Source organism: Phacochoerus africanus, chromosome 4, assembly GCF_016906955.1.
Source record: "Phacochoerus africanus isolate WHEZ1 chromosome 4, ROS_Pafr_v1, whole genome shotgun sequence".
Taxonomy (NCBI): Eukaryota; Metazoa; Chordata; class Mammalia; order Artiodactyla; family Suidae; genus Phacochoerus; species Phacochoerus africanus.
The window spans coordinates 38,254,860-38,274,940 of record NC_062547.1 but is presented as its reverse complement, the minus strand read 5'-3'; the positions used below and the strand labels follow the sequence as shown (position 1 = coordinate 38,274,940).

Below are 20,081 nucleotides of genomic sequence, written 5' to 3'. Positions count from 1 at the left end.
CCCTGGCCTCGCTCAGTGGGTTAAGGATCTGGCATTGCCATGACCTGTGGTGTAGGTTGCAGATGCAGCTGGGAAACCAAGTTGCTGTGGCTGTGGTGTAGGCCAAAATCTGCAGCTCCAATTCGACCTCTAGCCTGGGAACTTCCGTATGCCACAGGTGCAGCCAAAAAAAAAAAAAAAAAAGAGTAAAGTCTCAGGATTCAAAATAAGGTGAAACAATGGTCTCATTTTAAAATAACAATTTTAAAATTCTCATTTATTTTGAATTTGGGTAAAGTTAATTAAAAATTATGATGAGATGTATATACTATGTTAGACCACATTCTATTCTAGTTTTCAATATATTGGTCTTGGCAACCCAAAGTACATGACGTCTTTTACTCCTCCAAACATGAGGACCCAGCTTATCACTCCTGCACCACCAGCTGATTTGCTCATGATTACCCTCAGCATCATTATCATTGTCATCACCCCGCTTAGGCCCCAGTGCCGTTACTGGCTTTCACAAAGTGGCTTCAGGGCCTGACCTTTCCACAGTTAAGATTTAATATGCTATTTCTCTGCTCACCTCATGTCTGTAGTCTGATATAGAACAAATTTAAAAGCATTAGTCGTTCAGAGGCCTTTGTGTCCATATAACAAATTAATCTAAATGGAGCCAGATTAAGGAGAATGAACTTGCTCTTCTGTTTCAGGTGAAACAGATTTCTGAAGATCCTCCTTGCAAATGCCCAAGCAAGTTCTGTGTGGAGAGGCTCTCTCAAGGAAGATACCGAGTGGGAGAAAAGATCCTCTTCATCAGGGTAAAATTTTAGCTTTCACTTGATCGCTTGTCCTTACAGAGTATGTGCAGGACTTGAGTTGGGGGTTACAGGGAAAATGTGACCAGTAACTAAGCAGGAACTTCCCTTATGGTGGTTACAGTTGGATTTGAAGACATGAGGTATGAACATTTTTTTTTATTGTACATAATTACTACTGAGGGCTAAATAAAATTTATCTTTTTACATATACACAAACAAGCACACAAAACAGATCATAGAAATCAAATGGAATGAGAAAAAAGAGGGAAAACAAATTCATGTTTTTGCTTATGCATTTAGTTTAATCCCCCCTCAATGGGTAATAAAAATAGTATTCTGCCCTGGTTTTCTGTATCTCAGGTTTGGGAAACGATCAACCTATAGGTCCTAATAAATTTCTGGATTATCTGGACATGATTTTTCAAAAAGTTTGGGTTGTGAACCAGAAGAAGAATCAAAACTCATTCATTACAACAGCATGGTGGAATGATGACTGCCTTTTTTTTTTTTTTTTTTTACTGGTTTTCTGCATTAGAAAAAAAGAAATGTGAGCCTGTGCCCATGAGTGATTTGGTTGTCTCTATTCATTTTACAATCATCCTAATTAAAAATCTGACTAGATGTCATGGACAATTTTAGACTGTAATTAGTGGCTCAATAAAGTAGCATTTCAGGCTGTGATCTGTTTTGTTAATAATCAAGAAAATTTAATCTCTCATGATAAAGTTTGTGGCTTTTCCTAAGACCGAGAATTCTTTTCAAAAATAAGAAAGTGGGGGAAAAAAAAGCATTGATATATACTCCTTGAAATTGGCAATTAATAAGTATTTTCTTGTCTTTTAGTCATTTTCTAAAGAGCAGAGGTTATAATTCAGAGGATCTGTATTCTTTTCTCATTTGACTAAGTTAAAGTATTTTCCTTTATATTTTATTTTGTAGATCTGAATAATTTGAATGTGTATATCTAGTGAAATCAATGAACATTCTTAACATACTCAAATTAGTGATGATCCAGTAGGAATTTTGTCCAGTGTAAAGGTTTTTTTAATTTCCATTTTTTGTTTTGTTTTTTTCATTTTTTAAAGTTTTATTGAAGTATAGTTGATTTATAATACTGTGATAATTTCTGATGTACAACAAAGTGATTCAGTTATACATGAACACACATCCATTCTCTTTCATACTTCTTTTCCCATGTAGTTCAGCACAGAATGTTGGGTAGAGTTCTCTGTGCTATATAGCAAGTCCCCATTGTCCAGTCATTCAATACCCCACAGTATGCATATGCCAGTCCCAAATCCCCAGCTCACCCACCACCACCCCCCGTCCCCTTTGGTAACCATAAGTTTTTTGAAGTCTGAAAGTATGTTACTATTCTGCAAATAAATTGATTTGTACTCTTTTTTAGATTCCACATATAAATATCATATGATGTTTCGCTTTCACTAACTTCACTTAGTATGATAATTTCTACGTCCATCCATGTTACTACACATAGCATTATTTCATTCTTTTTTCATGGCTGAGTAATATCCCATTGCAAATATGTACCACATCTTCTTTATCCTTTCCTCTGTTGATGGACACTTAGGTTTCTTCCATGTTTTGGCTGTCGTGAATAGTGCTGCAATAAACATTGGGGTACATGTATCTTTTCATATTATGGTTTTCTATGGATAGATGTGTAGGAGTGGAATTGCTGGATTATATCATAGTTCTATTTTTAATTTTTTGAGGAACTTCCATGTTGTTTTGGAGCAGTTGAACCAAATAAACAAAATGAAAAGACAACCCACAGAACGTGAGAAAATATTTGCAAATGAAGTGACTGACAAGGGGTTAATAATTTCCAACTTTTGGAGTTCCGGTCGTGGCTCAGTGGTTAATGAATCCAACTAGGAACCATGAGGTTGCAGGTTTGATCCCTGGGCTTGCTCAGTGGGTTAAGCATCTGGCATTGCCGTGAGCTATGGTGTAGCTCACAGACATGGTTTGGATCCTGCTTTGCTATGGCTCTGGTGTAGGCCAGCAGCTACAGCTCCAATTACACCCCTAGGCTGGGAACCTCCATATGCCACTGGTGTGGCCCTAGAAAAAAAACCAAAAAAAAAAAATTGCAACTTTGACTGAAAGTTATTTGTATGATAATTTTTAAAGGCTATATAATATGTAATTTAGGGAGAAGTTTAATCACAATCAGCCTTCAAAAATAATGTCAGTCATTTTTTTTATTTTAGTCTAACAGTAGATCAATATTTATTGATTTTTAAAAATGTCCAGGTAATAATTGCTATTTTGCTTTGAAATGGCAATGAAAAGGATATAAGGACATGTTATTTTTTTAGGAGTTTGAACACAAATCTAGGAGAATGGCCTTAAGAAAGTATACAGTTGCCCCAGTCATCACTTATTGTTCTTTGGTTTTTTATTATAAGGATAACATATATGTTTATTTTAACCAAGATTCCTTCTTTCACTTTAATACATCAAAAACTAGTGATTTAGGGAGTTCCTGTCATGGCTCAGTGGTTAACAAATCTGACTAGGAACCATGAGATTGCAGGTTTGATCCCTGGCCTTTCTAAGGATCCGGTGTTGCCGTGAGCCATGGTGTACGTCGCAGACGCCCCTCTGACGTTGCTGTGGCTCTGACGTAGGCCAGCGGCTATAGCTCCGATTCGACCCCTAGCCTGGGAACCTCCATGTCCTATGGGAGTGGCCCTAGAAAAGGCAAAAAGACAAAAAAAAAACACTAGTGATTTAGTAGTACCTCCACAGATGTGTTTACATTTTACCAGATTGGCCTTTCTTAATTGAATCTCAGGCTCCTTGAGAATATTAAGCCCTAGAGCCTAGAGTCAAAACACAAGGTTTTATTTATTTAATTGATTATTCATTTTTATTTTAGAAGTACTGACAAAATACATGATTAATTAATTGGGTGCTTTTCCCCATAATGAAAACAAATATCTTTAGGCAGAAATATATATTATGTATATTTATTTGTTGCTGATCTTACCTATTCAGTCAATTATCAAAGAATTTGATGTCTGTATTTGTGAATAACATAAATATATTTAACATTTAAGATATTATTAGATGTTCCATTTTCCTTTTCAGAAAATGTTTTCCTTTTGTTGAAATCTATGTATGTATTGTTTATAGAAGAATTAAGACTTTATTGAAAAAAATGACACCAAATTTCTTAGTGATAGCATTTGCATTTAATATTAGTTACCACAGTAGAACATATTTTATAGTTTCTTCCTTCTAACTTTGCAGGTAAACCTGCAGTAAGAACTAAATATAATGTAGTTACTCACTGATTGGCCCAGCATCATGTTGCCATGATAGATTTTTCAAAACAGTGTTTTAATGAACTTTAGTCATTGATTTTTCTCATTTTGCACTATCCACATTTAATTTGTACTGTTTTTAACAACAGATTTCACTTTAAATTTGACCCATTTTTTTCAAATCTTAATTTTTCAAAAAGAAACTATTACTGCCTAAATTGCAAAAAAACAAAAACCTATTTTCCAAAAAAGGAAAATAACCATTGATATGTATTCATTGAAATTGTTATCTTTTGGGTTCTAAGGGTTCATTTCCACCTCGATGGAGTAAAGGGTTTCTACCAAAGCTTTTCTGGTATCTGGTTATCCCTAAAAACTTTTTACCTCTCATTCCCTAGAGTTCAGGAATTGGAATTTCATAGGCAGGCCATATACACCTTTCAGCGCATGTTTTCTTCCTATTTATTTCTCTACACCAAAGGGATGAATTAGAAGCGTCTCATTGATGTGTGTACACTTTGGCTAGTACTTTTTGATTTGTGGCAGGAACTGTATTTAATTGATTGCCATTCTGCATGAACTCATTGAAGGAACTGGCAGTTATTACTCAGGAAAAAAAAAAACCCTCAGAGGTATTGATTTTCAAATTATGGTGAGATGATTGTCACTGCTAAAATCTTTAGGTTTCTTTGGACACCTGAATTAAGTAGAAAGTGCCTTTGGTCAAATTCTCAAGACACATTGGGGAAACAATCACCCATCTGTGTTGCTGTTCTGGGTTTCTTAAGCTTGCATTTTTAACATTGGTATATTTTAAACATTGTTCTCTTTTGGGGGGTTGCCAAATATTATCATATTTACTATGTAATACATAATAAGTAGATACATTTATGCATATTATTTTATACAGTATACATAAAATGAAATACACACTTATCTCTTAATTTTCCATCCATTCTGAGAGTGGACATGTCTTCACATGGCTGTGATGAATCTGTCTATGCAGAAAACAATTTAGGGTAAACCTGTTGACTTAAAGAGAGTATCATCACCAAAACACTGACATAGAAAACAGTAGCCCTTAGAAAGTCATAAATAGATGGTTCTCTTCATAAGTCTGTATCTAACACATTTACCCCTTACTCTTTTCAGCATAAGCCAGCACTAACAATTTTATGGCTAACCAAATTCCCAGGTTTGTTGACAACACCCAATGACTTTCCTTGGGTATAATTTTGTGATTATTATGTAAATGAACACATCTTCTTATGCATTCAAATCAGTGCAATAATAAATAAGAATGAAAAATTAGGCAAATGTGCGGATTACAGAGAAAGAGCCTGAGGACATTTCTGCAGAGGATATCTTTGCTAAGCATGTTTTATCTGTGGATTTCTAGAATCAAGTGTATGAGTAGATACTTTGCATGCATGGCTACCTAATGTTTACTTAAGTAGATACATCTGTATACTTATGGAAACACGTTTGTATTACATGCATAGGTCTCCATTTAAAGGTGAGGCAGTAATCTCTCCTGAATATAAAAAAATCCTTTGCTATCAAGAGAAACCTCCAAGGTTTTTGGCTGTGGCTTTTAGGCAAATGTGATAATAATTCCCTGACAAAGTGAGAACTCTCTTGTTTCTAGTTTATCAAAAACAATTTCTCAGCCAAATTTTTGTCCTACACATTCCAATGAGCAACATGGTTTTTGAACTATCTGATGGACAATGAAAGCTGTACAGCTCATTTCTCTCTATGTGGTACAAATACAGATATACTCTCTTCCAAGGTTTAAATACAGCAATTATTTTTTTACTTTAGAGTGATGATAAATCCTCCTTTCTTAAGTCTGTGGTCACAGAGATTTAGATATTGCCATTTAGCCATGCTCTGCATATTTGAAATATAAACAGATGGATCTCAGGCCTCATGATTTTGAGGAGGAGAGAAGTGAGAATTTTCCTTTATTCTTTTGTTCATTCAGTTAGTTGGTATCTAACCAGGCTTATAAGTATCAAGAAGTCAGTTGGCAATATAAAGCTATATAATCTTGTAGGAGAATTTTCAGAAATATGATTTAGATGCCACAAAAATACCTATTCTATTTGATTTGTCAGCTCCAATTCCACAATGATAATATTGTATGTAAATGGTCTAACAGTAATTTGTTTGTTTTCTAGGGCCACACTGGTGGTATATGGAAGTTTCCAAGCTAGGGGTCAGATTGGAGCTGCAGCTGCTGGCCTGCGCCACAGCCAGAGCAGCATGGAATCCAAGCCACATCTGCGGCCTTCACCACAGCTTAGGGTGACACCGGATACTTAACCCACAGAGCAAGGCCAGGGATTGAACCTATATCCTCATGGATGATAGTCAGGTTTGTAACTTTCTCAGCCACAACAGGAACTCCCTCTAACAGTAATTTTAAAAAGTGGTCCTCAGATAAGGAACATCAATGCTACCTGGGAACTTGTTAAAAATGCAAGTTCTTGGGCTTTACCCCATACCTATTGAATCAGAAGCTCTGAGGGTGAGGCCCAGACACCTGTGCTTTAACAAGACTTCCAGGTGATTCTGATGTATACTGAAGTTTTAAACCACTAATCTAAAAGAAAGAACTATATCAAGAAAGAGATTTATTGTATAACACAATTAGAACTGTCCTTGCATGTCTGATCATGGAAGAATATAATCATTCAGGTACGAGAAACGATCATTTTGAAGACTTCTCTGTTGTGTGGAAAAACTGAAAATATGGTGTTAAGTGGGAAAAAAGCAGGCTTTGAAATTTTATTTACATATAAAAATGCCTGCATAGAAATGATATGTAATTATGGTTAAGACTTGAAGGGAGAAGGAATAATTGAAAATAGTTTTTAATTTTCAGAAGGCATTAAATGATGAGTGAATGATTTTTCTTTCTTTTTGCATTTATTTCATGATGACATTAAAAAATATGAACTCTTAGAAAGGGACATAAGCAATCATGATACAGTTGCAAATGTGATAATAAATGAAAGGACTTCTAAAAAGTGTCACAGTAATTAGCCGATGGCTTATTTCTCTGGTCCTTTTCCTAAACTTCTGATCTTCTGGAAGAGTAGGGAAGTCAGTTGGAGCCATGGTGTTATTTAGACCAGGGAGGGCTTTGCATTTTATTGTGAACTTGTAGCATATTTTTCTTTGGATGAAGCTCTTACCTTTCCTTATCTTCCTTTAACTCTTTTATTTTTCCTTTTTGAAAACTCACTCAGACTGTTTTAGGTTAGCACTAGGAAACATGTAAACATCTTAATAATATTTCCTCTCTTTGCAGATCCCAACCGTGATAGCCATATGCTCAGTTTTCTCTCTCCTAGTCATTACGACTTTAATCACTTGATATTCCTTCCTTTAAGGCTGTTTTTAGCCTTACAATCTAATATGATAAACTGATGTTTATGTGCTAATGCATGAACTGGATATAAATTGCTATAATGAGTAGAATATCCATGGGGGTAAAGTCTTTACACGGAACCCAGTTGCGCTAGTGTTCTGGTATTAGAATGTGAGAGCAAGCCAATGGGTCACATATTGGGAAGTGGCTAACTTATTGTGGGAGCTAATATGGTGAATTTTTTTTTTTTTACTTAATTACAGTTGACTGCTACTCTAATTTTAGCATTGACCAAAGTGGGTTCTGAGGAATAATAGTTCCCGATGTTCAAAATATTATTCATAAAAAAGAGGGATCATGGTAATGAGTTTAAACAGGCTTCTTTAATAACTCTTATTATTGGTAATAGACTCCATCAGCCTCTATCTGAGCACATGGTATGTCTGATTTTAACCTCTCATTCCAGTGTGATAAACATGCTACAGCTCAACTCATTTTAACCTCTCATTCCAGCTACAGCTGGAAAACATGGAAGTTGAGTAACTTCCCAGGTTATAAGCCAATAAATGGTGAAAGTGGGGTTCAAAGGCCTAACTCCTGAATTTACACTCTTTATCACTGAGCAATACTGATTTGTTTTTCTGGGATTATCTAGAATTTCTTGGAGGGTTGACTATGCTAATGTAATCTATTAGTCGCTAGAGTGAGATATATTATATAGCATTTTCCAAAGGTACCTGACCATAGAAATGGTCCTTCTCTCACCTTTTCTCCCAGAGCATTATCCTGGGCTATGAGATCATGAAAACATATTTTAGAAATTATAATTCAAGGAAATGACTGGAAAGCTTGAAAGACGGCTAAAATATAGTATCATTTGTGCCAGGCATTTTAACAGGTGCTTTACATAGATGGTGTCACTGACTCCTCTCTGTCACTCAACTGGGAAATCCTTTTGTTATAGGTGAGGAGACTGAGACTCAGAGACATTAAGGTCTCAAATAAATTGTATGATAACAAAATTAAAGTCCTGACTCCCAAACCCACAGCACACTCCATCCCAAGATGCCTCCATCCCAAGATGCCTCCCCATGCAATGTCCATTAGATGCAAATTTTTATTCACAAGGTTAGTCCTTTAAAAATGAGGGCTTAATTTTACAATATATTTAAGGCTCAACTATGTAGTGGTATACTCCTTCTACTATTTTTACTTTACACATATTCAGAATACAAAGAGCATTACAACTACATGATTAATAGTGCTACTGTAATATCAGGAAAATAGCTAGCATAATTTGTTTGCCTGACTGTATTGTGATAGTATTATTAAAAATTATAACAATATAAGTGACTAGATATAGTTCCCAGTTGACAGAACACTGTAAACCAGTGATAATAGAAAAAAATAAAATTCATTATAAAGTAAAAAAATTTTAAAAAGGTTTTTAAAGACAAAAAAAATTATAACAATATTTATTAGTTATTGACTTGTATGCCAGACACTATTCAGAATGGATTATATTGTCTACCTTAATAGGCAAAACTAATTAGAACTGTGTACATCATAATATATTGTTTTCTGTCCTGATATCTTTTTAGTAGGAGTCAGAAGATAATTCTTCTATACAGTCTTGCCAGTACAGTCTGCCGATACAGTCTTCTTGATTGTTAATATTTTCAAGACAATTAATATCATTTCAAGTCATTTTTATAGCAGACTTTCATAAGTAAAACCATATCAGGTTCTGCACTGTACTCTAAAGCTTCAGAGTATTTTTTTTTTCCTTTGCATGTTAAGAAATGTGACTACTTAAGAAGCCTAAAGAAAAAGCAATGAATAATTTAATTGGAAGTCAGCAAAGGGATTTGAAATGTTATAGAGTCACCTTCTTTATACTGTTTTTGAATTAAATCATTGCAGATCAATGGAAAGGTCACACACATTGTTATTGATTCTTTGTAATTTCTTCTTTACCATAAAAATTCTTCAGGGTTATACCTGTGTGGTAAAAATCAACTCATTGTAACAAACCAAGACAGAGGTACCAGAGCTCTGTTGCTATAGCAACCCAACCTGACAGTGTCTTCTGGGACTTGCTCTAAGGGAGGGTCTGATGATAGTGAGTAGTATTACTTTATTTTCTGCTCTTATGACACACATTGATTTATTGTGAATAAAAAGTAGCATGGTTCAAATTGCGTACCTTTCCTGGTAATGAAAAATGAGCTGTTGTGTAAAAAATGCAGAGGAGTTTTAAACAAATAGCAAGGAGTAAAACTTCCATTTATCTTAGTAGAAACATTACACAAAGAGTCATTACTCAACAGTTGAATGTTGAAAATTCATTTTTTAAATAACATGGATATAAATATTTTATGTTATTTAGCAATTTATGGAAGCAATGATTATGATTTCGAGACAATCTAATGGCTTATATTCATTTCAAGAAAAAAATATGGCTATGTTTGCCCTTGATATATATAAAATCTCAAAACATTTCTAGTGCTCTCTCTAATCCACGGTGAGCAAAACACGGCTTTTATTAGCACATGGATGTTTCTAGAGTGAGTCCCTTTCTTTGCCCAACTGCCTCAAAACTGAGCATGTATTCAGGAAAAGCAAAGTAGATTTTTTTTAAGTGTCTGCCTTTTATCTGAACTGATAAGCATATTTATTCATCTCCAGTTGAATTAGCAAGGTTTGCCATGCCTTTAAGTTGTACAGTACATATGTAATTCCATTTCACCTTGAATCAGTATGTCTTTTGCCATTCCACTGCATCTAGAATAGATGGACAACTGTTTTCATTAGCCACAAATCAAAATTATTTAAACTTACCGAAGCACTGGAAAATTAAATGGCTTTATTGAGGAAATTCACAGGTCCTAGGGTCCGTATTCCTAATTTCTGCATGGCTGTACCCTTCCTGAATGTACATAGATGTCTTATATAGTAGTATGTGCATATATATACACAGGCATGTGTATATAATGAAAAGACACAATTTAAAGAGTTGAATTGGTCCAACGATTTGCCATTTTGATTTTAAAAGAGATCTGATGTTGATTTTTCTGTGCCAGAAGTTTAAACTCCTTGACAAGAATTTTGTAAGAAAAATACAGCTTTTATTTTGTCTACATTTCTTTTCATATACAATTTAACATTGACTTACTGTTTTCTGTGTGTCAGGTGCTCTTTCTAAGTACTTTCCTTGGATTCTTTTAGTTAGCTCTCACAACTCTTTGAGATAGGTGCTATTATTATCTCCATATTAACAATGAGGAAACCAAGTATTAGGAAATAGATTACTTGGCAAAGGTCATGCATCCATATCCGTAGGAGTCACAACCTTTCTTTGAATTCAGCATGCCCGATTGAGGGGCCCCAGGCTTTAACTATATGCTCTTCATTCCATTTCATACTAGCTAGTCTTTTGGCATAACATGTGGTGAGTATTGCCGTTTAACCTTTCAACATCCACTAAACTGACTTGTACTAAGGTGCAGCTCCCATTTGGTTATTCCTTTGCTGGTGTGCCTTGGTAAAACATGGAATTGAATAGCCAATCCCTGTTAGAAGGTCAGAAGAGAGTACTCAGGAAACAAACAGTGTAAAACAATAACAGTTCCCAAAAACAATTCAGAAAAACTAACCAAAATAATTGTCACATTGTTCAACATCTTTATTGATTTTTTTTTTCTATCTAGTGACCAGACTTGTCTTCCAGAAGCAACAATTTATTTGGCGAAGGAACAAACTAAGGAATATTCTCAATTTACTCCAGTTACATATTTCCATTTTCATTTTGCTTTTATGTAATTGAGATTAAACCCCTTTAATTTGATTATATATGAAAGGGTTTTCTGAATATGTCATGAGGGGTAGGGAGGTGAAATTGACTTTTGTACTTTTTTTTTTTTCTTTTTAGGGCCACACCTGTGGCGTATGGAAGTTCCCAGCCTAGGGATTGAATCGGAGCTGAACCTGCCAGCCTGTGCCACAGCAGTAGCAATGCAGGATCCGAGCCAAGTCTGCAACCTACACCACAGCTCATGGTAACACCAGATCCTTAACTCACGGAGCAAGGCCAGGGATTGAACCTGCGTCCTCATGGATGCTAGTCAGATTCATTTCCACTGAGCCACAATGGGAACTCCTTAGGTATTTTTAAATAACATTTTTTCTATAACTCTTTTACCCTGTTACTTGATGGATAGCAGAGTATATCTTACTTTTTATATGGTTTATAAAGCAATTATCTCATTTTTCATTACTACTTTTTGAGAAAAATTAGTGTAATTATTAACTTATACATCTTATTGATGAGAAAACTGCAGGTAATAGAGTTTTAACAACCTTCCCAAGGTAATCCACCTAGTAAGTGGTTGATCCAGGGTTAAATCATATTATAAACTTTTTTGAGTTCTCTTGTGATAAAGCAGGTTAAGGACCTGGCATTGTTATTGCAGCAGCTTGGGTTGCTGCTGTGGTATGGGTTTGATCCCTGGCCCCTGGGGATTCCTATATGCAGCAGGTACAGCCAAAAAAAAAAAAAAATCATATTATAAATTTTTTACACATTAAATTCCATATATTTTAAATGTTACACAATAAAATTTCACTTTGAATTTTTTAAAAAATTTTCAGCATAAATGAAAACAATTAGTTGTTCCTTATGTTTTTTGATTTAAGGATCATTTGCCTTGAATTACATCATGATGTGAAATTATAAAGTTCATAAGATTTTTATTTCTTCCTTTTGTAGTCTTCCCAACAGGAAAATTTCTTTTACATGTTCTATGGTGATATAAATGTGAGTGATTTTTAGAGATTAAAATAGGAGCATTTTTTTTGCAAAAAGAAATGGGACATTATACAGAAAGGGTGTCTTGTTCTTGAAATAGGATGAGTCTTCTAGCAACCGAAGAACAAACGTGTGAAATATCTGTCATTATAAATTGAGCCTTCCATGGGCTCAAGTTGCATAAACAGGATGCGGTAAGATTCATTAAGAAACATATTTTGCAAATGCGGCCATCCTGAGTTTGTATTGAATTTTCGTCATTGCAACATTGACTGTAATAAATTATGGCTCATTTATTTGGCAGTATCTTTTTCATAAAACCAGTGAGTTAAATTTCTGCATGACTTGGTCATTTTAGACTTTGCCTTGCCTCTCTCTTCTAATACTTGATATTTTAAATTTCATTTCCTCAGTGAAAACATGGAATCTTGGTCCTGGACCCAGCAAGTGCCTTCATCACCTAAGTACCAAGACTTTTATTACAGGAGTCTTACTGATTCCCATCAAATTTTTGTTCATGGGAATGGTGTGTTCCAGTTTTATTAGTATCAATATTTTCCTTTGAAGCTTGGTTGTAAGTTGTTCTAGGATACATTCTGTCATTTCCTTCCATCTTGTTAGAAGTTTACTAAGGTTTTTGATGAAATCTTTGTGTAGATTTGGGGACGGACAAGGTAGAAAAATGTTGGTTTAATATTAGCCTTAAGAAATATACTGAATTTGCTTTAGTCTAATGGGAATTCTCATGTTACCAAAAAAAATAATAATAATAACATCACAGTGGATTATTTAGAGATATTTGCTCTGTTTCCCTAAAAGAACACCAGCATGAATCACTATGTTATATGACTTTTCCAGCTGGTGCTTTTCTTACATTGCAATCCCTTTTACATACTGGCTTCTCTTTCCAAGTTCTAATCAATACTGACATCTTGGTCCTTCTGACACTCTTGGCTATTATGGAGAAATGCCTTGTTTTTAGCCCCAGAGTTTTTATAATCTAGCATGTATTACAGATATATTTTAGAAGACTGTAAACTCCATGGGAAAAAATTATAATTGTTTGAGATACCACCATGTAAAGGGCTTTCTCATACTCTTTTTAAAAACTCATTCTGTGCTTTTTTGTTCATTTTCACAGCAACTGACACCTCAGTTAACAGCTCTAACTTTACTCTGAACATGATCATTTGTCATATTTTTCTTGAAATCCATAGAATCTGTGGGGCAGAGATAATTGGATAGTCTCTCTGAGGCCTCATTTTAAGACAGGTAAAGGGCAGACCTGATTTCAGATTCTCTTCTAACTTTGGCATTAGGCGTAAGGTCTCCAGGGATCCCATTCCAAAACTATGATTCCCAGACAAATAGTAACACATTAATTTGTCATCACCAAATTAATGTGTGTTAACCATAATAATGTTACCCAGTCTAGGACTCTTCTTTTAATAATCATGGTCTTCTGAAGTCCTGAGTTAATAGAAAAATTATGGAAATTCATATGACACACAGAACCTGAGGAACTTTATTAACCTGTCTACCTAAGGCTAAGATAGGCTTTTAGCCTTGCGCAGAGAGATACTTTGGACCACAGTGTGTAGGTCACACAATCTCTCCCATGATGATGTTTACAAAACACCTCTTTACCTTCTTCTAGTCCCCTAACAATCTACAGCCAGCTTGACAAGGAGCTAAAAGTATTGCATATCCAACCTTGGATAGGTCATCTATCTCCTGTATTTATTCAACATCTTATAACAAAAAAGAAGTCCTCCAATAAGCACTGAAAAAATTCCAAAGAAACCTGATTACTTGACATCTCGGCACCAAAGATGGAGTAGGATCTTTCTTCACATACAACTTCCATAGTACTGGGGGCAACGCATTTACATATACCACCTGGAGGAAAGATAAAAAGGAAAGATTCTAAGGATAAAAGGGAAGGTAGCCTTGACTATGCATATATAAGAAAATAAACCCTCATTTGCTTGACAGTTTTTCTCTATAATTTCATGAAACATTCTCTAGAGTCTGATATATTTCATTTGTGAAATCAAGACACAGAGATATGATGTCTTTTTCCTTGGAAAATTTATTTCCTTACATATTTCTCTTATTTTAATAGTAAGAACTCTGAGCAAAGAGTAGAAGACCAACGGACTCCCCAAAATGGATGCTTTTAAAATTCGTGTCTTATTTATTGATTTTGCTTCTGGGGGCCACACCCTCGGCATATGGAATTTCCTAGGCTAGGAGTTGAATTGGAGCTACAGCTGCTGGCCTACACCACAGCCACAGCAACTCAGGATCTGAGCCGCATCTGCAGCCTACACCACAGCCGCCTGAGCAAGGCCAGGGATCAAACCCACATCCTCATGAATGCTAGTCAGATACATTTTTGCTGCACCACAGTGGGAACCCCCCCCAAACATTCATGTTTTAAAATGTGAATGACCAACACAATCTGCAATTCTCCGACTCTGTAGGCTTCAGTTATCACTTAAGGTAGATTATTAGACACTAAAACCTCCTTTGCCTATAGGCTATGAAGAAATACGGGAAGAGTCATTCTCATTATACCTTGAAAGTAAAGGTTTTCTTAATCTCATCACAAAAGATCACAGTTTGCATTTTCAGGTAATGTTCCTGTGCCTTTCCAAAGTAGAGACGGAGAACATTTTATGAACTTCACATCTTCTTGTTTCAGTAGAGTCTTCCTGGTTGTGGCTGTGTCTCCACAACCAAAGCAAAGCAGACGTTTAAGGTAATTACTTAGATAGTAGAAGTAATTATTCAATAATTAAAAACTTAGGGGAAAACCTCTTCACTCTGCTTTCACTGTGGAGCATTGGCCTCCCATCAAATCAGGGAACTTGGGCACCCAAGAGTGAATATTCTACTGTTCTTTTTTTTTCTTTTCTTATTTTGCAGTGAGGTATTAAAATGCTGTTTCTCCTTTGGTGGTCCCACAATAGTTTTTAGAAATGGCAGTGGGGCTTACTGTAGGTGGGTGGCAGGCAGTAACCTCTTAATTTTTGCCTTGTCTTGATACAGTTCCCATGCTCTAGTGTGTTCCATTGTTGAGGCTATTAAAATTATTTGAAAGTATAAACCTGGATTTAGCTTCTGTATGCAGTATCTTTTATCCTTTGCTTTAAAATATTTAAAATAATACACTTGTGGAATAAAAATTAAACACTGTATAATTTCAGAATATTCCACTCCACTCTCACTGCACAAATTGCCCTTTGTGGTTTAACACATGGAACCCCATGGACCTTTGCCAAATTTCCATTCTTGACACCATACCTAACCTCCAGATGTATCAGCAGTGCTTTAACTAACACATGTGATTTATTAGTTGAATACAAGAAAAATTAAAGAGGTTAGGAATGGGATAGGACTTGGATTTGAGGCCCTGAGTTTGCCAGTTGTAGATCGAAATATTGGCTCATTTTTAAGTTTTTAAGTATTAATAATTACTGTCTGGAAAGAATAGCTTACTTAAGTCTTGCCTATTTCACGTAAATATGGAATAATTGTTAGGAAAGTCTCATTCCATTTTATTTTTTTATTATTTTTTAATAGTTATTAAAAAATAAAAATAAATAATAAAAATAAAAGAAGAAAAGTCTCATTCTATAAGTTCTTCCTTAAACAACATCATTAAACCTAGCTTAGATTTCTAAAAAAGTATTTTTTTTTCTTTTTATGGACACACCTGCAGCATATGGAAGATCCTAGGCTCTGGGTCAAATTGGAGCTGCAGCTGCTGGTCTGTGCCAGAGCCACAGCAATGCCAGATGCAAGCCGCATTCGAGACCTGTGCCACAGCTTGTAACAATGCCGATTCTTAACCCACTGAGCAAGGCCAGGGATTGAACCCACATCCTCAGGGGCACTATATCTGGTTCTTAACCTTCTAAGCCACAGTGGAGCCCCTAAAAAAGTTTTAATGCATTTATTTATCCATAATTTATTCCTGCACTCATTCACCAAGTACATGAGTTTGTGGCATGTGCGAAGAACTTAGAGAAATCTCAAGGATATAGTTCCTCTGTGAGCTCTCTTTCTTTGTAAAGATCATGCTTTTCAAGTATAAATAATTGGTAGCACACTATTCTGACAATGAAATATAATTTAATTGGTTATCCACATTAATAATTGACAAGAGGGGAATTCTTACTGTGGTGCAGCAGGTTAAGAATCTGACTGCAGAGGCTCTGGTTGCTGTAGAGGTGCAGGTTCCATCCCCAGCCTGATACAGTGGGTTAAAGGATCTGGCGTAGCCACAGCTGCAGTGTAGGTCACAGCTGCAGCTCAGGTTCAGTCCCTGGCCTGGGAACTTTCATATGCCATGAGAGTGGCCATTAAAAAAAAAAAAAGAAAGAAAAGAAAAAAAAATTCACAACTGGGAGAAGGAGATGGGTTCCCTTAGAGTAACTTCTGAAATCTCCTCAGTGAACCTGAAAATGTTATGGAACACTGACGTGCAGGAACGTATTGGGTGGTAAAAGAACACTAGACATAACTTTCCTTGGGCTGTTGAAAGTCATTGCATAATGACTTGTGAAGCAAGTTACTGTTAAATGAATGTGAAACCTGACTCTCTTGCTCTAATCTGTCTGTGACAGCCTTGACCCCCATCTCTTGCCAAAACTGATTGAACCATTCTCGCTAGCTGGGTGTGAAGTTTCCCTTTTTACTTTTCAGAGGTCACTTGCTTAAAGAGGAAGATGTTGCCTGACAGGTTTTCTTTGTTCAAAGCATATGAGTGTTTGTGTTCTTTTCACGACTTAAATTGCCACACCTCTCTGTTTCCCTTTTTTTAAAAAAAAAATTCATAAATGTCTTTTAAAAGGGCATGGGTATTGAACTAGCAAGTCAGGAAAGTAGTTATCTGATAACTTTAGTCATGGTGCTTCCTATTTTAGGGTGAGTCTCCATAGAGAATCTTGGAATTTGATATCATCTCAGTATTTTACTGTGGATTTTACTGGGGAGGTTTGTAATGGAGCTGGCAGGCTACTACTTTGGGGGGCAATTCACTTCTCCTTTGGGAGGGCTAAAAACGGTGCTGAATTCTCTTCTCTCCTCTTCTTTACCTTCCCTGAGAAGATGAGTAGAGGAAAAAAACATACTTTGCCAGGTTTTGGGGGCTAGGATCCCCATTCTGGTCTCTTGTTTTTCTTTCAATCTAAGTACAGACATAGAATGACAACACTGACATTGTCTTACTCAAAGTGAGATGCGCTAAAATCAAGATTAAGTCCTGCTTTCTCAGAGACCCTATAACGCCCAAAGCAAGAGTTTGGAGCTGAGCCTTATCATTTGGTGGGTAGAGTCGATCTTGGGAGTTACCGCTCCTTACTCGCGTGAATGCAAAAGGTTCTGGGAGAACACTAAGAGCTTCCTGGGCTGTGTGGCAAGCAGTTTAGAAGGCTTTGCTTCACCTTGGACCTGTGAGCTGAAATATCCGAAGGGCCACAGAAGCCAAGCCCCTAGTTCTGCCACCTGGGGGCTGCATTCAGCCCTTGTGGTCCAGCTTTGCTCTCGTGCTGTTCCCCACGAGAATCTCAGCCCTGGGTCCTTCCAACCTTGCCAGGGAGGCTTGCTTTCATTCTGAGTCTCATCATCTAATTCGGTTCCCAGTTTCCACTTCTCCCTGCCTCATTTCACACCCCTTTCCACAGGTAGGACTCACACTCTAGTCAGTCATTTTGCTTCTTATAACCAATGCACACCTCACTCTTAGCCTCTGAAATCTGGACCACCTTTGGATCTTGCCAGGTCTGTCCAGGCCTGGAGTTGGCCACCTCCTTTGGGACTTGTTTGGTATGAAATGTTATTCTCTCTGAAGCAAGATTTTTTTTTTCCTGCCTCCTGTTGCCTTCTTATATCAATTCTCTTTATTTCCAAGATACCACTTTTTGACCCTCTTCCTGCTGCAGGTTATAAAAAAAGGTGGCAAGCATTGTTTAACCACTTAGATTATAGCACTACTTAGATTATAGCAATGTCCACATAACCAGAAACTAGTAAGGGAGGGGTTGATGCACTTAAAATGCCTCCACCCAGGATTTGCTGCCCTGACATTTCCAATTAAAAGCATCAACACGTCACTTTTGCTTTACTTGTAATTTTATATTGTATCTCCAAGCCTATTTACTCTGTTACAAATATTTCTTCAGAGTATCAGGTGCTTTCTCCTATTACTGGGCACTGGGGCTGTTACAACTAACATACCTTCATCCATGTTCTCTCTTTGATTTCCTTAAAGTGATGGTCTTTCAGAACAAGTCTTATGTCTTTGATTAAAATACATTTAGTGTGGAGTTCCCTGGTGGCTCAGCAGGTTAAGGATCTGGTGCTGTCACTGCTGTGGCAGATTCAGTCCCTGGGAACTTCCACATGCTGTGGGCATGGCCAATAAAACACATTTAGTGTGTCGTTTTAAACAGAGGTTTTGGGCCATATTTTAAACGAATAATTCCTGTGTTTTTTCGATACCAGAGCATTTAAGGATTCATCTAGGAGACCCATTGTTGAATTGCCTGGGAGAGTTGGCGCATTCTTAAAGCTGTACTTGGTACATAGACTTGAAGAATTTCAATCATGTTAGGGCAGACATCACAGTTTAGTTAGAACACTCTCTAACTTTCATTAATCTTTCATGTAATACATTTCTTGGGGTTAGATTTGGGATTAGAGTCTCCAGTAGAGTGTTACCTATCATGGGGCTTTTCTGTTAATAGGAACTTCAGGAATCAAGAAAAGCTATCAAGAGAAAGAAAAGTCTGAGATGAGGCTCAAATAATGAGAAGAGGCTAGACAAAAAAAGAGTAGAAAGGAAAGTGTTTCAATCAAAATCAGAAAGGAGACAACAGGCACAGAGGCTCAGAAGCACCAGAGAATGGAGACAGGGAGAAAGATTAAAAAGTATGAAAGGGAGTGAGAGATAGAATGAGATTTCATCAAAAGTCTTATAAGGGCCAACTTCAGAGCAGAGGGGGAGGGGTGATGAGAGGCTGCGGCAAGGGGAGACATGTAGGCAGATGCACAGAGCCAATTCATGAGGCTCCACCTGTGTCACGAGAGCTTTAGCCTTCTCCTGAAGGCAGTGTGGACATTCTGAAGAAGTTTGAAAAGGGAAGAGATATGAATAGATTACACCTTAAACTGCTCAGGCTGTAGTGTGGAGAATGAATTGAAATGATGTAAAATTAGAGCAAAATCATGCCAATATTGGCTTGGGGAGTGTATGGGTCATGATCGTGGCATCTCAAACTAGAGACCTATCTGATAAAACTTCTAGATATATGGGAGTTCCCTCATGGTCTAGTGGTTATGACTTGGGCTTTCGCCACTGCGGTCTGCATTCGGTTCCTGGTCTGAGAACTGAGATCCTACATCGAGCTGTGGCAAAATATAAAATAAAATTTAATAAATAAATTTTAAAAAACCTTGCAGGTATAATACATATTATGATCTAATGGGCAAGACTCTCTATCTTGGTGTATAGGTTATTTAACATTGAGACACTGTTAAGTTCATCTTTGTCCCTTAAACAGAATATCGAAAAATCAACACATTGGTATATTGGTGTTGTTCTGACACATCTGCCTGGCGTAGAGGAATTGACTGGGTTTAAATAGGTGAGAATTTCCATTTGTTAATAAGAAGTTTCTTCGGCGAGGATTTTAAGTAGAACAAAATTGTCAGCTACTCCTAGAAACTGAAAGAGAATAATAGGAAATCATGTTTTTATATTTTACAACTGTTGTGTGTGGCTTTTT

General features: G+C 36.4%; 1 protein-coding gene across 5 annotated transcripts in view; it reads left to right on the top strand.

Moving 5' to 3' along the window:
- The window catches only part of GAS2 (growth arrest specific 2), a 167,064-nt gene that overhangs the window by 110,173 nt on the left and 36,810 nt on the right, over positions 1-20,081 (top strand). For all 5 annotated transcript variants that reach the window (XM_047776127.1, XM_047776124.1, XM_047776126.1 and 2 more), the window contains one exon: positions 696-803. In XM_047776127.1, the coding sequence (XP_047632083.1) occupies positions 696-803 (108 nt within the window). The remainder of the gene's footprint in view (positions 1-695; positions 804-20,081) is intronic.